Source organism: Marmota flaviventris, chromosome 7 (genome assembly GCF_047511675.1).
Source record: "Marmota flaviventris isolate mMarFla1 chromosome 7, mMarFla1.hap1, whole genome shotgun sequence".
NCBI classification, from domain to species: Eukaryota; Metazoa; Chordata; class Mammalia; order Rodentia; family Sciuridae; genus Marmota; species Marmota flaviventris.
Genome location: NC_092504.1, coordinates 18,286,262 through 18,308,479, shown reverse-complemented (window position 1 = coordinate 18,308,479; position 22,218 = coordinate 18,286,262). Strand labels below are relative to the sequence as shown.

General features: G+C 39.3%; 1 protein-coding gene across 7 annotated transcripts in view; it reads left to right on the top strand.

The window, feature by feature from the left end:
* The window catches only part of Ppargc1a (PPARG coactivator 1 alpha), a 607,642-nt gene that overhangs the window by 565,651 nt on the left and 19,773 nt on the right, over positions 1-22,218 (top strand). For all 7 annotated transcript variants that reach the window (XM_027937500.2, XM_027937523.2, XM_071614193.1 and 4 more), the window contains 8 exons: positions 1,291-1,485; positions 3,399-3,521; positions 4,362-4,566; positions 8,493-8,538; positions 8,648-8,721; positions 20,318-21,233; positions 21,783-21,887; positions 22,041-22,161. In XM_027937500.2, coding sequence (XP_027793301.2) covers positions 1,291-1,485; positions 3,399-3,521; positions 4,362-4,566; positions 8,493-8,538; positions 8,648-8,721; positions 20,318-21,233; positions 21,783-21,887; positions 22,041-22,161 — 1,785 coding nt within the window. The remainder of the gene's footprint in view (positions 1-1,290; positions 1,486-3,398; positions 3,522-4,361; positions 4,567-8,492; positions 8,539-8,647; positions 8,722-20,317; positions 21,234-21,782; positions 21,888-22,040; positions 22,162-22,218) is intronic.

The following is a 22,218-nucleotide window of genomic DNA, read 5'->3' as shown; positions in this document are numbered from 1 at the left end:
CAAATTAGACAAACAATATAAAGTGCTAAAAGAAGGAAAAGAAAGTGATCCACACAGACTATATTGTTGGCAAAAAAATGCAGATCAATGAATTATTCAGAAAGTAATCATTGACTATCTAGACTTTGTGCCCAGCCCTGGAACTGATTGTCCAGGTGCATAGAACTTAACACATTCTCTTGTTAGCAAGGTACACAATCCCAGGTTGGGAGTCCTTGAATGTTTTTCTACATGGACTGAAGTTAGTACTCTCCTTTTATAATCAATTTTTCACATGTTCTTCCTTTCCACTGGAGGGTTCTTGGAAGGACAGAGTTTTGTCTTATTTCTCTTTGTATCTCTACCCCCTCCACTGGCTGTGGCACAAAATAAGGTGTTCCAAACATGTCTGTGGAATCAATGACTGAAGATTAGTTTTCAATAGGTGTTTTGGTGAAACTGAATCTGGGAGGTGGGAAAGAATACTACCCTGGCTACAAGAAAAAGAGTGCATTTAAGTCATTACAAAATAAGATTCCACCTAGTAACCAATCCGAAAAAGAGGGATTGAGGTAGTTGCAGAATTTAAATTTGGGGTATTGTTATCCAAACTAAAGAATTCAGGAGAAATAGCAGCTTTGTTGTGATAAAGGTCCAAAGTTTGGGTTTTGAAGATGAGGGAGCTATTGTAAAGTAGAAATGTCCAGTAGGCAGTTAGAGATTTATGACTAAAGTTGGGAGAGATGTCAGGGAGAGAAATAAATGATTTCAGAGTGTTCAGTGATGAGATTATAATTGAAATCAGGAAAGTGTGTAGATTCTCCTGGTATCGTTTTAAGTTTCTGGCAGTGTTCAAATGGAAGGTTATCTAAACATTTGCGAGGGTGCTGTATAGGAGATCTAAACACCGCATCCGCAGATTAAATAGAGGATGATTAAGATTCTCTTCAGCCCTCAGATTTCCTAAATCTTACCATTGAGTTAGAAGACAAAGACACAAGTCTGTGGAAAGGTGAACGACACAGAATCACCCACAGCTGAATCAAGCGCTGACATACAGGCTGCTAAGCTGGACAGTCAGCAATCAGAGACCAGTACTGCAGAGGTGTTCATTAAGCATGTGGTTCAGACCCAATATGAGTCAGGAGCCCGGGGAAGCCACGGTCGTCCTGTCCTGGCGAGGGTGCAGAATTCCACATACAGTTTACTCATTCTGTTGAGCGTGTGCAGCCCGTGCTGATTAATAGTGCTACCCACCTCCCAATGTCAACTCACTCCTGTCTTCTTCCACCTTCTTCTCTGCTTTTCCAGAAGATAGATGAAGAAAATGAGGCAAACTTGCTTGCAGTCCTCACAGAGACACTAGACAGTCTCCCTGTGGATGAAGACGGATTGCCCTCATTTGATGCACTGACAGATGGAGACGTGACCACTGACAACGAGGCCAGTCCTTCCTCCATGCCTGACGGCACCCCTCCACCTCAGGAGGCAGAAGAGCCGTCTCTAGTAAGAACCCTTCCTACTGTTCGACTCCCACGAGCCGCCTCTGGCTACCTGCTGCATGGGCATGATGTAGAAGGTTTGGATTTTAGACTGATGCCAAAACAATCCTGAGGCACACTCATAGTCGCACATTCTGCCATTCTCTGTTTAAAAGTCTTGATAATTCAGTTTTTATGTAGTATTTGAAGTATTTTTAAAACCACCATTCAAGCTGAGGATGTAGCTCAGTGTTACAGCACTTGCCTAGCCTGCAGGCGGTGCTGGGTTTGATCCCTAGAACTGCAAAATTATAGATATAGATAAATACAGATATATCAAATATAATTTTTTTTTTTGCTGTTTACATGTGCATGTTTTTATTTCTTAGTATTTACTTCATGGTGAAAACTTGAAAAAAGTAGACTAAAAAGGACTAAAAGTTCATCTGTGATTTCCAAAAACCTATTGCATAAAAAAATGATTGGATTCTCCTTTGATTTAAGATATACCATGAACATGTTGGTAAAATTTTAAGTATATGCATAATTTTTAGTGGTCTCATAGTATTTTATTGTATGGGAATGTAATTTATTATGTAATTACTTATGGTTGGATATTTAGGCTTTTGCTTCCTATTTTTCAATATTATGAATTGTATAATAATTGACATGCTTGCATTTTTATTCTTCTGCATACAATTCTAGAAATAGAGTTGTTGGATCTAGGGGTATGCAATATTTGAAGACGCTGGGTTCATATTTCTTATGAAGATTGGAAAAATAATAGCACATTTGCAACCTAAGTTACTTAAAATTTATGGTAGGCAATGAAGAGCGAATTTTCTTTTCAATGCAGTGCTAGACCAGAGTTTTATTAGTTCTAAGACACAGTTTACCTTCTCAGCTATGGTAGCCATTTGTCATTTGCCATAAATCTGATGTAAGAGCATGCTGTGTAAATTATGAAACGCCAGCATCCAGACTCTAGTAACATGCTTTGGGTACACCATTTGGAGGCATAGTTTTATCACATCTCTAGGTTTTAAAACGCTGAAAGAATAAACATGGGGACCATACTTGTATTCCTTTCTATTTTGAGATTTTTGGTCTTGAGAATATCTCATATGTAATAGCCTCTTGTTTAATTTTGCCTTTTCTCCACTTCTAGTGTCATTAGCTTTACTGTTTAATACTCTGATTTTTTATATTGATAACCAGATGATTTTCATCTGCACCATTTATTCAACTTGGGAGGTGGGTTGCTGGCCCAAAGACATCCTGTGTATAAGGGCAGGGAGATGCTTGAGAGTCATCCAGGCAAATGCAGAAACACATGGAGGACAGCCTTGTCTGTATCAGAGCCCTCGTCTTCCAACCTACATGCTGACCTACAGAACTCGGCTCACATGTCCTTCCTTTCCCTTCTGAGATCAGGATAGCCACTATTTCCGTCCAAACATTCTGTGAGTCAGTCAATCTGGAGGGTTGCTTGTGAAACCTGTTAAAAGCATCACACTATCTTTCATGTATTGCCACTTGATTGATTTGAGTTTTAGAGGAAAATTGTGTATCTGATTCCTACGCCCAAGTCCTCATTGAGCAAAGCAGCATTGCTTAACTCATAGTAGTGCTTTGGAAATCACTTTAGGAACAACTGCTTTATGATATCAAAAAATAATTTTAAAAATTCTGAACAATGCCAAGTCTCAAACGGAGGCAAAGGAACTACTTTCACGGTTGGTAGTACAATGCCAAACTTTTTCTTCACTTTTTAAAAAATGTTTCCTTGAGCACTATTGTGGTCAGGGGTGATAGAATTAAAGAGTGGTAGAATTAATTTTTGTAATGATAATGAATTAAAGTCTAAAATTTCACTTGCTGATTTGAGTGTGTAACAGATCCATAACTGCCTTCTCTTTCCTTCCCTGATGTTCCCAGCTTAAGAAGCTCCTGCTGGCACCGGCCAACACTCAGCTGAGTTATAATGAATGCAGTGGCCTCAGTACCCAGAATCATGCAAACCACAATCACAGGATCAGAACAAGCCCTGCAGTTGTTAAGGTACCAACATAAATGTTTTAATACAACAGGGGATAATAAGCAACATGTTGTTGCTTAAAGCTGAGAAACAGCCCCTAAGTTTGTATATATTAATTCAACCGGGTCCTGCAGCCACCTCATAGATGTGACAAAGATTATGAAATGGGTTTCCAGAAGCAGCATTGGAGCTACTTAAAACTCGAAAGAGTTTGTTTTGGCCTTGGCTTTGGATGATTGGAATGGAAATACAACAGAGTGTGATCCCTTGCTCACTTTATGAATACTATAGCAGTCCAGACTCCAAGAACATGTGCCGACTGGCTGTAGTTGCCTATGAGTGACTTTAAGATGCAGGGTGGCTGTTTTGCCAGCTGTCTAACCTGAGAAACATTTCTTTGGAATCGCTGCAAAAGATCTGTCTCTGTCATTAATTGGATGGAATGCTCGTTGTATTAAACAATGTTTGTCTTGCCATTCACTGTGAGTGAAAACGGAGCGTTAAGGGGTACTTAAGAGAGTTGTGAATACTGGGCTTCAGCAATCAGCTGTAAATTAAGGTTTAAACCAGCTTACTTTTTTTTTTATTCACAGTAAAGGCGCTGTAGGGTCTTGTTAGTTACATGTTGCTGAGTAGGAACATTGAAATGTAGGAGAAATGAAATAAAAAGCTGCATAAATGTCATTTAGGAATTTTAAATGTAATTTTCTTTCCTTGTTCTGCAAACAATTATTCACAGCTCATAGATCTAGTACACTTAGACTGAACACTTCACTGGAAATCTCATCTCTTCAGAAAACCTATATCCATTCTGATAAGGTTCAGTTCACTAATTTTAGCTTTCTCTCTGCCTTGTTTTTAAGACCGAGAATTCATGGAGCAATAAAGCGAAGAGCATTTGTCAACAGCAAAAGCCACAAAGACGTCCATGCTCGGAGCTTCTCAAGTATCTGACCACAAACGATGACCCTCCTCACACCAAACCCACAGAGAACAGGAACAGCAGCAGAGACAAATGCACCTCCAAAAAGAAGTCCCACACACAATCGCAGTCGCAACATGTACAAGGTAGGCGGGCCCCCGCGCGGTGTCGGAGGCAGCTCAGTAAAGACTCCAGGTCTGAGCGCTGATTGCGCGCTCGGTCCCGTGGGTATCTTCGTGGAAAGAGAATTCAGCAGTTTATTACCGAGGGGAAGAAAACCCTTGCTTGGACACAGATTGAGCATATCCTATTCCGCTGATAGGCAGTAGCTGCAACTACCAAAAGATCCCTGAAATTATAGCTGGGTGGCGGGTAAAGCAGAGTGGGAAGGAATTGCGACATCCTTGAGGCTTAGGGGAATCTCTGAATCGCTGAGATGGTAGAAGTTAGGTGTGATCCAGGCTGGCCCACTCATTAAAGAGCTTTTATTTTTTCCCTTTGGGTAATGGAAAAACCGAGTCGCTATAGATTTACTCTCTATACCTTAAGAAGTAGTAAACACTATTTATGTAGCCTCTCCTCATTAAGTGCATTTTTCTTTTCTTCTTCATTTATACACCACATGCTGTGCTTACAGATTTTATATTGTATGTAAGGATTTAGAAATTCCTAAAATTGTCTTTTTTTTTTTTTTTTTTTTTTGCTCATTTTTTTTTTAAATTGCCTAGATTAAACAAAACTTCTGGGTTGATTTTTATTATTTCCATACATTGCTAGAAAGCTGATGCTTCCAGTGTCAATTGGGGTTATTTGGGGAAAATCTCTTGACAAACATATAATTTTCTTCTTTGGTTCTTCCCCCTCAAAATGTTGTAGTCCAGGAGGCCCAAAGAGAGCTCCTTGTGAGTGACCGCTGTTTAAAATAAGCCAGTTCCTGCTCTACTTCTAACATTATCTAGAAGGAGGCATATTCTAAAATAACCATTATAAACACCCACCTGTTTTTTTTTTTCCTTTTGTTTCTCCAACTTCTCCTTCTAGCTGCAGAATGATAGTCCCTGATCCCTGTTTTGAACCATGATTGTTTCATACAGGTATGCTGTTGTTGCTGCTGATATTCATAAGTATTTTCTTCCCCACTGTTTTGAATCCCCTCCCTTCATCTCCTCCACATCAGCACAAGATTTTTAGGAACTTCCCTTTAATATTCTAATTGGCTCTCCATTGGGTTTTCTGTGGTGGATATGTCAAGTTCATTGTCCATCTTCTGTCGGTTTGGAGAGATATATATTAATGATGTGGGCCAAGTTCCCTTACAGCTCCCTTTGTGCAGATTAGCTCCTGATGGCAAGCTCTGTCACAGTTATTTTTTGGGGGGGGACAGAACCCCCATGCTAAGCGGCCCATTCTGCTGCAGGCCTACAGGGAAGGGTAACCTTTGGGGTAGCTATAGAAAGTGAGCAGAAGAGTTTGCTGTGCTTCTCTGCACCTTGTCATTCAGACATTGGTTTTCTGAAGCTGAACTTGAAGTCCTGAGCTCCCTAAAATCCTGTGATCAGTGAACCCAGCCCAGCAGCACATGGCTTAAAAGTCTTTGTACCTTTTTTTTTAAGCTGATCCTTTTAGATTTTGAGGTTTTTATAAGTCCACATCCACTAATATTAATCACTGTAAACTTACAGATCATGGTAGTAAGAAATTAAATAGGCCTCTGGAGGATTTATTCTCTAGGCAAGACCAGTTACATGTGGATTTTGTTAAGGTATGTGTCTGTGGCAAAGCATAAAATCTTATCCCAGAATAAAACCCATTGGTTAAAAAAGAAAAAATTCCTGTTACTAAGGGAATACAATTCTATTTATTAAAGGCCTAAAAGAAATAAACATGGCTGACTATTAATAACCAATAAATGCTCAGCTTCAGAGATTAAGTCGTTAAATCAAGAAGTAAAATGTACATGAACAGTTGAAGACTCTAATGAAGAGGATATGCTGAGATCCCCTTTCCAAATGTGCTATAAATTTTTTCCCCTGAACTTCACGTGTGCTCTCTGTAATATTGTGGGGTCATGTACTTTTCAGTTCCTTAGGATGATCCACTGGTCTTTGGTATGTGTTGGTGTCCCATTTATTCATTCATTCCCTAATGTGTTTATCCAAAAAGCATCATCTACATGAAAAAGAGGCATTCCTGTCCTTAAGGACCCCAGCAGTCTCTAGTTTACCAGTCCTTGAAACATTGTCCATTAAACTCCCAGTAAACCAAACCAATTCTCTTTGAGTATAGGAGCCTGGTTGATTTGAGGATTAAGTGCTGAATATGGTTTAGGGACTGCACTTCTCCTATAGTTCTAATTTCTTTTTTGCCATTGGTCCTATTAAATATGACTGATGCTGATTCATCTTCTTTCCTCCCTTGCCCTTGGCCTTAGCTATGCACAACTACCGCAACTGTAGGGGTCTTCCCTTGAGCATTTCAGAGTCTGACTACATCTCGAAACTGGAATTCAGTTTCTGATTTTCAATGTACATTTATTGTGTCAAACAGCATGTAGTTCCTTATCTGGTTATATTTTCTATGGAACCTGTATGAATTATCCTAGTTCTTAGTTGAACATCATAAAAGTGGGCAAAGTTCCTTCATAAATGAGTTATTTTTGAAAGGCTCATTAAATTAGACATACTCAAAAATTAATGTGAAATCAGTTCATTTATCTGTATATATGTAAAAGCCAATTAATCGATGTGCCTAATTTGTAGAAGACAGCATGAGCTTCATATTTCTGGATGCACATCAGATAGATAATATACCATTTGATTGTTTAAAAACTAAATCTAAATCTACAAATTAAATATGTAAATACTATTTATCCAAGTAAAGCACCTAATTTCAGGCTAATTTGGACATAAATAATATTTTCCCATTTCAAAGGACCTTAATTACTGGCTTTGATTAATTTATTTGAAAGTCTGTTGAATGTAATTCCTTTTGATAACAGGAGAAAGAAAACATCTTGACCAGTTCTGCCAGGAACTAGTTTTATGGCCCTGCAAATATCATTTAGCATCGTTGGGTGTCAGTTTCTTCATCCATAAAATAAGAAAGTTTATTATAAAGACACTTTTGGTTTCAACTTCATGATTTTCATTGCATAAATAACTACTTTTGACCTTCTGAAAGTAGTTGCTTGATGAGAAAAATGTTGATATAGACTTGTATACATGCAAGTGTATCTCCATAGAAGAGCTTAAGTACAAATGAAACTTGGATGTCTAGCTCAAGTACATTTCTCATCACATGTTCCCTATTTCTGTTCAGAATATAAGACTGACATGGAGATTTTGTGATGAGAAGACTCCTACCCACTTCCTTCTCATTATTGGGATATGCCTCCTATAGGAAATAGGACTTAGGAAAGACTGAAAGAAATTGGAGAGCTCTCTTTGCAAGTCTATGGATCTCTCAACTGATAAACACAATATCTAACTTCAGTTGTCTATTGGAGTTGGGGTTCCAAACTCCATTTAAGCCATCTGGGTCAATGCCCACAATTTGCCATAATCGCTCAATTAATTTTCAGTGAATGGAACGGTTATTGCTTGAGCTTCAGCCTCATAGAAATAACCTATTCTCAGGGCTAGATATAAAATTATACATTTTAGGAGTAAAATCAACTGAATATTCATAACGTTCTGTCACCTTGTAGTTACTCTGCTGTTTTTTTTTTTTTTTTTTTGTCTAAACAAACCATGTACTGTATTCCAAATTAAAACAGAAAGTATTATTTCTCTCTGATGGTATGATGCAAATTTTGTATTCTTAACAGGATGGTACATTTTGGGAAAAATTCTGGTTTTGTATGTGTTTTCAAATGATAGTTTACTGATGCAAATGTTGTTTGGAATTTGTTTTAGCATAATGGACTGTTCTCTGACTTTGATCCAGTTTTCAGGGATTCCCTTAGTTCAGCTTTCCAATTTTCCGGTCATGTTTCTAACCTGACTGTAGTAGAAAGAAAATAAATCTAAAAAATACTCCATATTTCATAATTAGTTCTTTTTTTCTCCTTTAGCCAAACCAACAACTTTATCTCTTCCTTTGACCCCAGAGTCACCAAAGTAAGTATTAAGAAATGTAACCATTTTCAGAAAGGGAAGGGGGTTCTAATACATTTGGCTACAGCAACTCCATTTCAGTTTGTTTTTATAAATGTGCCATATCTTCCAGTGACCCCAAGGGTTCCCCATTTGAGAACAAGACTATTGAACGAACCTTAAGTGTGGAACTCTCTGGAACTGCAGGTAAGCCTTACTTTTCACTTGGAACGTGTGTGTGCGTGTGTGTGTGTGTGTGTGTGTGAGAGAGAGAGAGAGAGAGAGAGGAATAGAGAAATACATATTACTAATAGAATGCATTCTCAATGACATAAAGATTACAAAAAAATTTGGACACAAAATTATCTGTAAATATTTTCCATTGCTTATTTTAAAAATGAATTATAAAAAAGTGTTTTAAAGAGAAGGCGATTATCCTGTGTCAAAACTGGACCAGACCTTCTGATCTACATTTTCCCTCTGGATCCTCAAAGAATCCTATTCCTGATTAAGACACCAAAACTTGAGTAGAAGGAGAAATGAATATTTTGATCTCCCACCCAACAAATGTGCCAGGGATTATAAGTGATTTTGGTTAATTTCATAGTTGTCTCATGAGGATGGTCATAGTTTTCTCATTTTTAAGATGAGGAAATAAGTTTTGGAGATATGAGGTAAGTTGTACAAGATCACGGAGATGGAAAGCAAAGGGCAAACATTTGAATTCAGACTTAACTATTTATCAGCACCTCCCTTAGAACGTGTTTTCACTCTCTGTCACTCACCAGCGTAACACCACCCTGTATGTCATTATTTTTATATCTTTCCAGCAAAGGAGAATACTGAAAATATGTCCATTCATCAAAACAAAATGCTTTTATCTGTTTTTCAACAAGAACAATTTCCTTCTTTATTTGGGACTTCTGATCTCCTTTAGCCAGTCTTTTCTGGCCTGACGTGAAGAAGAAGGAGCTTGACCGAGTTGGACTAAGTGAAGAGTTTCTAGGCAAACTTCTGAGTTGGTTGTAAATAGTGCTTCTGGGCTAAGTGCTTTAGGTTTAGGTACTTGAGCTCCCCCAGAAAGTGAATCTTAAGGTGGCTGAACAAGAAATTCTTTGGCTCTGGCCATTGCTGATAAGGACAAAGGAACAGTAAGTTAAACATGATGCTTTCAACCAGAACTATGGTGCCTACACGCACCACGGTCATTGTCACCAAGTTTAATTTCACACTTTGAGTTTGCTAAATTACCTACTTATGAAAGGTCTACTGCATGAATGCATGATTTGGTCAAGCAGTAGAGTGGTTAATTTCATGGTATATAAATAGTGTGTGGGTGAAAGCAGACACATGCATATATACATGTATATACAAATATGTCTTTATATTCATACACATACATTTACTTATAAGTATATGCATAACATGGTTTCTTAAACAAATTATAACTTACATGTATGACTAGAAGTAACTCTGTGTGTACACACTGTATGCAACAGTGACCCTCTTATCTGACCAGTAAGGACCAATAATTTGTGGTTTAGTTACAAGATTGATACAAGCACACAAAATTTTGGAGTTTTACTTTTGCTTGAAACATATGAATAGATCCTTGAATGTCACATTTATGGTAGAAAAAAGAGACCTTTACCTTGAATGTAAGTGTATTAACTAAGGATCTCTTCAACTTGCTTGCACAAATCACACTTAAATTATATCATAGATGGTATCCAGTTTTTGTTTCTTGTTCTTGAAAGTAAAAGAATTAAAGACATTTGTATGACAATCTGAATGCAAAACTGTTCTAGATTTTTATAAATTTTCCCAAAAGTTTTGTAATACCACCTTCTCACAACTAATTGCAACCCTTCTTTTAGCAATGTACCTTCAATGTGTCTTTTTGTAGAAGTGACTTCATACTCACATTTCATTCATTTACGTGATGTTTTACCACCTTACAATATATCAGTCCTTGGTGCAATGAGCATTAACTGGTTTGGGAAACTATCCAAGGGCTCTTGGTAACAATTCAGCTGAAAGGAATCTAGTAACAGGGAGTATTCAGAATGTTGTGAGGATTAGTCGGTGATTCTGAACCAATTGTATGTACCAATTCAAAAACACTTTTTATTATTCTGATTATAAATAATGTAAGCCTACTACAAAAAAGTCAAAATATAAACCAGTTGGAAAATTATCCTTTGTTCTAAGACATGAAGATATCCACAGTATTGTTTTCTATGGATAGTTTTATACATTCATAATGACTATATGTGTATGTGAGTGTATATATATAAAATTTTGCATTCCAATCTTTCAATTAACATTTTAACAAGGATTTTATATCATCTCAAACTATTATCAGGCTTTTAGGGTCCTGTATAATATTGATTTGTTTATTTAATCATACTTCCATTGTTTTATGTTAAGGTTGTTTTTTAATGTTACTATTTGGAAGCAGTACTGCAGTGGAAATCTTTGTTCATACATTTTTAAATATTATTTTCTCAAAATACATTCTTAATAGTTGTTAATGTCAAAAATAATGATATAAATATCTTAGGAGGGTCTTATATATGCATTCCCCCATTGCTTTCCAAAGGGGATACTTTTATTTATATCCCATTTTTAGCACTGAATGGACATTTCTTTTTTTTTTTTCTTTCTTTCTTTTACTGGGGATTGAACTCAGGGGACTTTTCCAATAAGGTATATCCCCAGCCCCTTTTATTTTTTATTTTGAAACAGGGTCTTGCTAAGTTGACCAGGCTAGTCTCAAACTTATGATCCTCCTGCCTCGGCCTCCTGAGTTGCTGGGATTGTAGGCATGTGCCACCATGCTCAGTAACATCCTTGCTTCATTACACCTTTCCTGACATTAATACTTTTTAAAGTATTAATGTAATTTACAAACGTGAACATATCCTTTAATTCGTGTTTCTTCTTCTATTAGTGAGATTATGGTGTCATAAAATACCACTTAATTTTATTTTATTCTTGGTAGAAGTTGAACATTTTTTCTTACTGGGAGATTATTTGTTTATTTGTTTTTTACTCACTTACTTTTGCAGTGCTGGAGATCAGGCCCAAGGCTTCTCACATGCTAGGCAGGTGCTCTAACACTGAGTCACATCCCAAGTCCAAAAACTTACATAAAGAACTTATTTATAATTTTGAAAGCTTAGTAGCCCAATCTACTAAAAGGCAGGTAAAGACTTATTAAAAAATTTGTTCATATTAGGAATCTTTAAAATTTTATATAGTATATTTATTTATTCAGTGTAACAATATGTATCTTATTAGTTTAAATCTTTCATTCTTGGTACTGTTGAAAGATTATTGGGTCTGATAGAAATCAATTTATCAACATATTTTTTTATTCTTGCTCCATGCTGGCAATGTCAGGTCTTGGCATATTTTATAGTAAGTGTAAGATAGAGTCATAAAAAGCATGGAGCATAATGTGGCTTGGTCTTAGTAGGTGCTAGATAAATGTTCTCATGTTTAGGCATGAGATTCTAGTCTATTGGAAAAATAACCCATATTGATAAGCATCATAGGAAGAAAAACTATTTATTGAATGTAATGTTTTGCCACTTTCTAAGGAAGATAGGCAAATAGGGTGGGTTTTATTTGTTAAGCATGATGATAAGAACTGTGAAGAGGTAGGCTGGGGAAGCTGAGGTAGAGCCATATTGCATTACATGAGAAAAGGAATCTAGAGCTACAGGAAAACAGGAGAAGAGAAAGAGGTTGGAGGGTGCAGAAGGGGTCTGGAAGGTGAAGTTTGTAACCTGCCTAGGGGGATCTAGGAGGAGAAAGGGGTAAGAGGAAAGACTTTTTTAAAAAATAAAATTATTCTAGGTATGAAATGCTACACAGTATATGATGTCTATGGTCTCCATCTCCTCTAAAAACTTTTAGTGAAATGCATCATTTAATAGTGTTTGCAGGATATGACCAACATTGATTGTACTTCAGAATCACAAAAGAGGAAAGGGAGTTATCACAGGGAACCTGTAAAGTGGCTCCAAAGTTAAAGACAGCAATTGTGCAAAAGAATTAAAATCATTAAGACAATAGCATATCCTAGAGAAAGAGGTAGGTGACCCATGGAATGGAGTCTGGAGGACATTGAGCTCTCAATAGACTCCACTGACTTGGGAAATCTTATGGGAGAAAAACATCTGCATCAGAGTGTGAAGCACGGAGGTGAAAAGGAGAGAAGGTATTCACATAAAAAGAGAAACAGGAAGGCAAGAAGCACAGAGATGGTTGAATAGCATGAATTCAGCCTGGGCAGTGACAAAATGCTTCTTCCCTCGTTTAATCTTTTGGTTGCTAATACTCTTTTTTTTTTTTTTTTAATCTTTTATTTTTTTTCTTGTCCTTAGTTTTCTCAAATTTAAGTCATATTCATAACTCCCAAATGAAATTACTGTCTGACTCAAAGGAATAAAGTATGTGTTGAAATATAATATTGCCAGTATTTCACCATTTTTTTACATACAAAAAATGGCAATTGCATGTGCTTCAACCAGAATTAAAATACTCTATAAACAGCAAAGTCACCAATAAAAATAGACTGTTATGACTTTTGAAAAGCAGATAGCATATCTCAGTGAAGTTGTATAAAACCTTGCTTTGACGTGAGATAAACCCAAGTTCAAAATGTGGATCTACCTTCATGTAACATATGGGCTTAGTTTGCTCATCTTCCCTAAGACTCAGGATCCCTATGCATCAGATGAAGGGAATAATAGTACTGGCATGTCCGGGGTGCTGTGGAGATTAAATATGAGATAAAACAAGAGTGCCAGCCTATTATACAAGTATTCATAAATATTAGCCTGTTGGTTACTAGTTCACAGCTAACTCTATCTGTGGAGGCCACTGTCCCTTGCTTCACCTGTTGACTATCTTCACCTGTTCTCTAAGATTGGTGATCTTGCTGCTGTATTCTCTTTGGTTCTCTCAAGTATGAAGTTATTTATTCTGTTTTGTGGCATGACACCCCCCCCCCCCCCCGGCAGCCCCCAACACACCTACTTCTGCAAAACCAAACAATTACTGCTTTGGGTATGGGTGTGGGATTTAGTCACTCACAGCAGAACCAGCATCTCTTTCATATTCTCTCAACAACTACTACTTCTATTTTTATAAATTCCGATGATTAAATCATCCCATAATTGGCACTTTACATATATTTTGGACTCTCTGCCCCTTTATTATTAAAGAAAAAGCTATATGTTGACTCTGGGTTCAGAGTAGATCTTCTGATTAGAGTGGATATCTCTTTCCTGAAGTCTGAAAGTTAAAGATAGTAGTTGACATCTGTTATATTAAATAGGTTTCATTTCACTTGCCAAATGTCATTGATTGGTATTGGCTGCCAGGAGCATTGTGTTGAGAAAGACTCCAAGGCCCACTCTGCACTCAGTGGGGAATGTCGTGATCCATTAGTGATGTCTGCCGCAGGTGCAGCACGGGTGTGGATAGGTTGGATACAGCTTTCGTATGTTGATTTCTTGATCCTTGCTCTACATGCTTCATCTGTTTGGTTGAGGCAGAAGAAGTAGATCAAGCTGTTGCCCAAGCCTCCTGGTGTCCTCCTTTTCTTTACTCTCACAAATTTTAGTGAAATTTTCCAAACATTTAAGTGGAAATGTAAGGAGTCAACAAAATTCTAAGACCTCCCGAATAATGTCTTTGCCCCATCTGCAGTATCTTTGGGAGACAGGAGGGATGAGATGGGAAGCTTGCTTTATTAGGCATTGCCAGCTGGTCTGACTTCTTTGTGATTGTCCTAAACTAGCTCATTTTGGCTGATAAAAAAAATTCTTCTCTTTTACAGGTGTAAAAACTAATTTGATTTCAAAATAGCTGTTAGTAAGGCAAGATGAGAGGAAAGAGAATGCTCTTTTGGCAGAAGGCATTTAAATCTATTGCATATGGAGATTTTCAGAGTACTAAGGGGTTTTTCTTTGTTTGCTTCTGAAGGGAAGTGCCAAATGTCAGCTCCAAAAGGTGGTGGTTTTAACCACAGACATGAAGGAATATGGCTAGGGACAAAATTGGCCCTCAAATTTTGTGCATATGTATGTGTAGATTTTTTTATTGTTATGACCACAAACACTGGAAAAGCAATGTAACTATATCATAACTGAGGAAGAAAACAAGAAGAATAATCAGCAATCTCATCACCCTAGCACAACTATGTTTTAGCAACTTTTTTTTCTCCATTGATACATGCTTCTTTTATGGTTTTAATCACAGTAGATATGTGATTTGATGTTATTTATTTTTCAATTAATGTTTTCCCTTCATTTAAATCAACAATCATTATTTTGGTGAACTTGTAGTTTAAGAAAAACACTCATCAACTACTTCTTTCATGTAGATTTTTATATGGTAATTTTTGGACTTACCATATAAAGGTTCACTTTTCTGGAAGGAATATTAACAAACAGCATAAATTGGATACATCCTTTGGGTATCTACCTTTTTTGTATGTGACATAACTGGGGTAAAATAGACCAAAGCAAAATATGAGCAGGAGTCCGTTAGTTTTAAAAAGAAAACCATGGCATCAGAGAACAGGAAAGTGATTTTGACAGGTCATATAATCCATTCCTGTGCAGAGAGAATTCAAGAAAGGGAGACCCAACAAATTCTCTTTACAGCCCATTCCAATGCTTGGCAACTCTCACAGTCAGGAATTTCTTCCATATTTCAACCACATCCTTCGTTTTCTATTTTCAGTCTCATTCTTCAAGATCCAGTATCTATAACCATCAGTCCTTTCTTCCTTAGTTTTCTTTTCTGGAAAAGGTACTATCCCATTTCCTTGATGCCCAGAATAACAAAGCAGTTTCCTCTCCCACATCAACTCTAGACTTTAGTGGTGGACACCTGCAATGCTCTGTGGGAAGGTGCGTGTGGGCCAAATCGTATCTTCATCTTCCATGAGGATGAGTGGGAGAGTTGGGTGCATGTTATAGGAATGTTCAGAACTTTATTGTAAGGCCCGTTTGTTCCTCCATAATCAAGAGTGATACAAGAAATATTTGAAACAGTAAAGTCAGCACCTTCTCAGTCAGAATTAACTAATGTCAACCAGATTGCCAGAGCAGGGTGTGGAGCCCCTCTGTGCCAAGTGCTGATACGTTAATGCCTGGGGTGCATGCAGCACCCATGATTCCTGGGAAAGTGCTGGGTGGAGAGTGTGGAGAGCAGGCGAGGTCCTTTATCAACTGAATAGCAACTGCTGTAGGGGTGATGTTGGTCCCCAGCCTTCCCCTGCTGTCTCACCCACTCCACGTTCTGGAAGCCTACAAAATATGAGAAGGAAGAGTCACATTCTCTTTATCCGGTCTCCCTGTCTTGGTGAGATTTTAAGCAAATTAGAAATCCTTTATTTGTTTTTCCTTGAATACCTGAATTGATGTGCTACTCAAGCAAATCCCTGCTGTTAAATAAACTCAAAACTAAGTTGCAGAGTTAGCACTAGATGCTATAAAATGTTATAAAACTCTGAAGCAAAACAGGGGAAAAAAAAAGAAAAGAGTCCGGCTGAAGTTGGATGGATGGTGGAGCCCAAGAAATGGAGCGAAGCTTCTCCATCTATCAAAGTCATGCAATTAAACAAACAACCCCCAAAGAGGAGTCCTCAAAGAAAATTGTTTTAGAGTATACAATGAAAGACCAAACAAAACTAAACTTGTCTCTGACTTTTTTTTTTTTTTAATAAAAGGGGCTGCTTAAAATGATGACTGTAAGAGTGTGTGCCACTTCGCCCAGATTTGCCGTGCAGAAGTGTGAGTGATGTAGAGGTACTTGTTTATTATAGAGCACATTTCAATGCAGTAATCATAAATATTGCTAAGGTTGTGCTCTGTTGAAATATGACCTACATCCTCTTGATTGTTTGTGTTACGTGATTTGTCTGACACCCATTACATTCTGGGTAATAGCAGCCATTTGTTGCTCTGCACAGCAGGCTCTTTTGACAAAAGAAAATAGGCAGCAATAAAAAAGCTATAGTCTGAATTACATTCTGCACAGAGCTGCACTGCTGAGAGTTTGTGCAAGTGTGTTAACAATGCTCTGAACTGCCTCTTGTCAGCCTTCAGCCTGTAATGGCCATCTGTCCTCACATAAATCTGTCAAAACCTGCTAAGTTCAAGAGAGAGCATGGAATATACCTTGTAATGTCAACACCAAAATGTACACATTCTCCAGAAAATCAACACACAGGAAATAATCCGGAGGTTATGGGAGGCATTAGCACTGTTGATTTAGGCTTGTGGCATGAAATTGAGAGTCCAGCGATTAGCGGGAAGATGAGCAAAGGTAGCGACGTTAAGGAATTGAGTACTGACCTTCCTCCTGCCCCGGGGAAAGGAAATGTGGGCAGAGGAGGTGAGGTTGGAGAGATTCCCTGGGTTCAGGGACACTGCAAGGTTGGGGATCCCATCAGCAGCTCTGGAAAGTTTGGCGCTATGTTAAAAGAAAAAAAAAAAACAAAAAAAAAAAACTCTTTGCCCTTTAGTTTTGTTTGGCCTGGGGTCTCAACCATATCTGGAGATAGATTTTCAATTAAGCACTTGGCGATAGGAAATCTTGTCATTCTTGCTATTTCTCAATCTTGAGCTGAGATATTCTCTGGTTAAAGATCTTTCAACGAAGGGTAAAAAATTTAGGGAACTATCTAAATTATTTTCCTTTGGTCACCTCAGGACTAATCCTAAAGTATCTCCCATCCAATAAGCAAATATTACTTGTTTGGTTTAACAGGTGATACTAACAGAAATTCACAGTCCTGATATTTTCACTCACCGGACATGTTGGGTTGTCTCTGAGCATTTTCATAAATTTCAAGCATATCTGAAAGAAAAATATACTGATTAAAAATTTGAAAGAATTATCTTTACATTAAAATGAACCATGGGGTCCTTGAGGGTGGAATCCCTGACATAGCAGCATCAGTCATATCTTTCGGCACATAGTAGGTGTTTAAAGAACTCCTATTCAATCGCCAGAAGCCATTTAATACATGGAGGAGGTAAAAGGCTTTGTTTTTAACTCAAAGAAAGTATAGTGTTGCCACTTCCAAGAGCAACTTGAGAACCAGTTATTTAAGCGATAATGAGCTTAGGTACTGGGACAGGGTTTCAAATTTTCAAGACTAAAAAGAATTTCTATATTTAAAATCCCTAGATAGCTGAGATATTTTTAGAACTCATCTCTAATAGTGGCCTAATTTGGTGTTTCTGAAGTTTAGGGTTTCTTTTTATAAATCGACAGTGTCCGTCGAAACACAGGTTTGGGAGTATGAGGCGATGTCCTATGGAGATTCTTGAGGGCCCTGGTGCTCCATATGTGGTCTGGGCACCTCCTCATTAAAAATGTTTAGCCAGCTTCTGAAGCGAATCTTGGGCCCCTGAAATGAGAGATTTTCTGTTCAAGGAGAAGCTGGAAAAATAAAAATGAGCAAAAACAGGTTGTGAGAAATAAGCCCAAGAGACATCCCTAAAAGAGTTTAAGATCTATTTTGAGAGAAGATACAGTTCACATTGAAAAGGAGATAAGCAAGAAGGCAGCACTCTCTTTCCTGTAGGAAGTGAGTGATCCTAGCAGTAAATTATCGGAGAGGTACAAACGACCCTAACTTGGAGTGACGATGAAAAGATTTACGCAGTTGGGTTGTTGGAAGTTGTACGTCACTTCCTCCAATTTAAGGGCCCCATCATCTGGCATATTTAACTGATATTTATTCCGAAAAACAGCTTATGCATCATTATTTTCTAAGCATCTTAGATGCCCATGAGGAATATTTGAAAACTTGCCATCTCTTTCCTGGACATCAGTGTCTTTAAATTTGTTGTGTTGGTAGTTGAAGGTAGTGGGAGGTGGAAATGGAGCAGAGCAGGTATACAGAGCTACAAAAAGAGAGAGGAGAGGAAAGGGACCACATCAGACTTCTTAGATTGAACAGAAGACTACTCTTCTAAGAAAGCGGAAGCAGAGGGGGCGTACCTGAGTGGCACAGGTGTTCTGTTCAGTCGAATGTTCATGCCTGTCAGCGGCAGCAAAGGGCAGGGAGGGGCTTCAAGAGCAGCTGCCGGCCAAAGCAAGTCTTCCAGGCCCAGCAGCATGGAGACCAGGGTCTGCCCCTCTGCACGGCCTTCCTGGGCCTTCCAGGATTTTCTGGAATGGGAATCAGGCCAAACTCCTTCCTATTTTGATGTCCTTCATCTTCTCATTTAGTAAGATTACCCATGATTACTCAAATTTGCCAAAAAAAATGGGTGTAGAATGGTTCATTTGGGGGGAGAAAGCATTGAGTTCTCCTACCTCTTTTTTTTTTTGTATGTGTGTAAAGTAGGAGAGCGAGGCAGCATTTTCCTCTTCATATCAAAATTTCATGTGGCTTTCTGTGACCTACTTGGTTCTTGAGATATATATATATATATATATATATTTTTTTTTTTTTTTTCTCCCAGTAAGGTAGGATTTTTTTTTTTTCCTTGAAAAACGTGCAGTTGCCTCAAGTCTAACCCCATGCTTGTTAGTGGGCTGAAAACTCTTTTTTGCTGAATAGCGTTCACCCATCCTTCTAAATAGACAGTGTATTGTAAACTAAAATGTTCCCTTGTAAGCATGAAGTCATTTGAACTCCAGCCTGCCCTTCTTCAAAGTCCCCTGGACTCTGGAGCCATTTCACAAGGCTTCTTCCTTGGTGTGGAGGGAGGAGGAGAATCTGCTGAGGGGTGAAACTTAGCGGTAGCTACCGTACTGCACAGACCCTCCTACCTTGGCCTGGGATGGAATTTTCCACCCTTCCGTGGCAGAGGAAGAAGGGCAACAACTGACGAGTGTTCCCCTTTCTTCCTTTATTTCTTCTTTATTTAATTAGTTGCCAGAGCTCGGATTCATTTCAATCCTTCCGTCTCATCGCCCTCACTGATGTGCTCTAAATAAAATGGTCCACTGGCGCAGCGATATTTACTGTTACCGTTCACTTAGGTTTCTGTTGCAGAACCATATTTTAGACAGAATGTATTAGTTATGCTTACAAGAACGTATTATACCTACATTAGCCATGGTTTACTAAGCTAATGAACTGTGGAGACAAAGAATCATTGCCGTCAAGTCATCGAGTGACTCTGGTTCCCTGCATTCGTCTGGTCTGTCGTATTTCACTGACTTGGAAGATGCCTCTGCCATTCCCACCCTGACCAACGTTTGCTTTCATTCCATTTTTTTTTTTTCAATTTTCAAAATTGCTTAATTCCCCAGCTTCAAGGTTACATTTTCTTGATGGGCTGAAGAGCCCTGAGCGCATGCCTCTTTTGCAATATTCTTTGCAGACAAATGGAACTGAGGCCTGTTCTGTGGCTCCTGAGTCTCATTGCTTGAATTTCCATGAGGCAGCCTGTACCGTATCCTTGAAGGAATGAGCAGTGTGATGGCTGGAGCTGTGGGGGCTGGGGGTGACACCTTCATGTTGCCTGGGAAGCAGGATTTGTTAGCATCGATGTTTGAAATACAAAATATCACAGCTCCTGCTGCTGCCTGGCGCCGTCGATCCATCTTTTCTTGGTGACAGAGGCTTAGGGGAAGAGTCTGTTTTTCAAGTGTTGCCCTGAATTTAGCTTCCTGCTTCTTCACTCAGTTTTAACCCTTGTCTGAAATCTCGGAAAACTTAAGAAACGTGTCTTGTCATTTAAGAACACCATCTCTGTCTCTTTTCTTTCTTTATTGCTACTCTTTTTTTTTTTCTTTCTTTTTTTTTCCTCAGGCCTCACTCCACCCACAACTCCTCCTCATAAAGCCAACCAAGATAACCCTTTCAGGGCTTCTCCAAAGCCGAAGTCCTCCTGCAAGACCGTGGTGCCACCGCCATCAAAGAAGGCCCGGTACAGCGAGTCTTCTGGTACCCAAGGCAATAACTCTACCAAAAACGGGCCTGAGCAGTCTGAGTTGTACGCGCACCTCAGTAAGTCCTCAGTGCCCAGCAGTGGACACGAGGAAAGGAAGGCCAAACGGCCCAGCCCACGCCTGTTTGGTGACCATGACTATTGCCAGTCAATTAATTCCAAAACGGAAATACTTATTCACGTGTCACAGGAGCTCCCAGACTCTAGACAACTAGACTATAAAGATGCCTCCTCTGCCTGGCAGGGGCAGATTTGTTCTTCCACAGACTCAGACCAGCTCTACCTGAGAGAGACGCTGGAGGCCAGCAAGCAGGTCTCTCCTTGCGGCACCAGAAAACAGCTCCAAGACCAGGAGATCCGAGCCGAGCTGAACAAGCACTTCGGTCATCCCAGTCAAGCTGTTTTTGACGACGAAGCAGACAAGACCAGTGAACTGAGGGACAGTGATTTCAGTAATGAACAATTCTCCAAACTACCTATGTTTATAAATTCAGGACTAGCCATGGATGGCCTGTTCGATGACAGCGAAGATGAAAGTGATAAACTGAGCTGCCCTTGGGATGGCACGCAATCCTATTCATTGTTCGACGTGTCGCCTTCTTGCTCTTCTTTTAACTCTCCGTGTAGAGATTCTGTGTCACCACCCAAATCCTTATTTTCTCAAAGACCCCAAAGGATGCGCTCTCGTTCAAGGTCCTTTTCTCGACACAGGTCGTGTTCCCGATCACCATATTCCAGGTCAAGATCAAGGTCCCCAGGCAGTCGATCCTCCTCAAGGTAAACCTTGTCAAAAGCCACCCGGGCCTTAAGGTGCTGCTCAGGAAGTCAAAGAAGTATCCAAACCCCACAGCCAGCCCCGCCCTTCCCCCCCCCACCCCCCGGCCTTTCCTCTTGGCTGAAACCATATTGTTAAGTGTCCCTCCCTCCCCAAGTTCCCTTTCAGCTCTCAGGCCTGGGCGCAGTGCCTTGAGCCAATGTGATCAGAGAGAGCAATTTGTAAGAAACTTGTTCATCTAACTTTTTCCATTACCTGGAGAGCTGCCCTGTGCCAGGATAGTTGAGATCCATGCGAGATAAAGCTGACAGCGTACCAGACCTGGTGCTCAGTGTTCACATCAATAAGGAAGCAGAGAGAGAGAACACATCCCTCCTAGGCCCCTGAGCTGACTAGCTGATCACAGGCTGTCACTGGGAAATCTCACTAGGAGCTAGGAAGGAAAAGCCAGTTTATGTAGCCCGGTGTTCTGCGGGATGTTCAGTAGCGCCAGTAAACTTGGGGTCAGTGGCAGTGGCAAATGTCCCTTTCCTTTTTCTCCTCTTTCCCAGGTCCTGCTACTACTATGAGTCAAGCCACTATAGACACCGCACGCACCGAAATTCTCCCTTATATGTGAGATCACGTTCAAGATCACCCTACAGCCGGCGGCCCAGGTAATGAGGCGTGTCCTTGTCCTTGGGCTCCTTATATCCCTTCCTTTAGATGACAAGATGGTATCTAAAGCCCTTCTGACCTCCCCAAATTACCATTTATCTTGCTCCTGCAAATGGAGGTGGTTGACTTAATGACGAAGTTGTGTTTCCCAGGTATGACAGCTATGAGGCGTATCAGCACGAAAGGCTGAAGAGGGAAGAACACCGCAAAGAGTACGAGAAGCGGGAATCCGAAAGGGCCAAGCAGAGAGAGAGGCAGAGGCAGAAGGCAATTGTAAGCAGCTGGGAGCTAACTTTCTTTTTAAAAGAGGGTTGCTATTTTTTTTCCTAT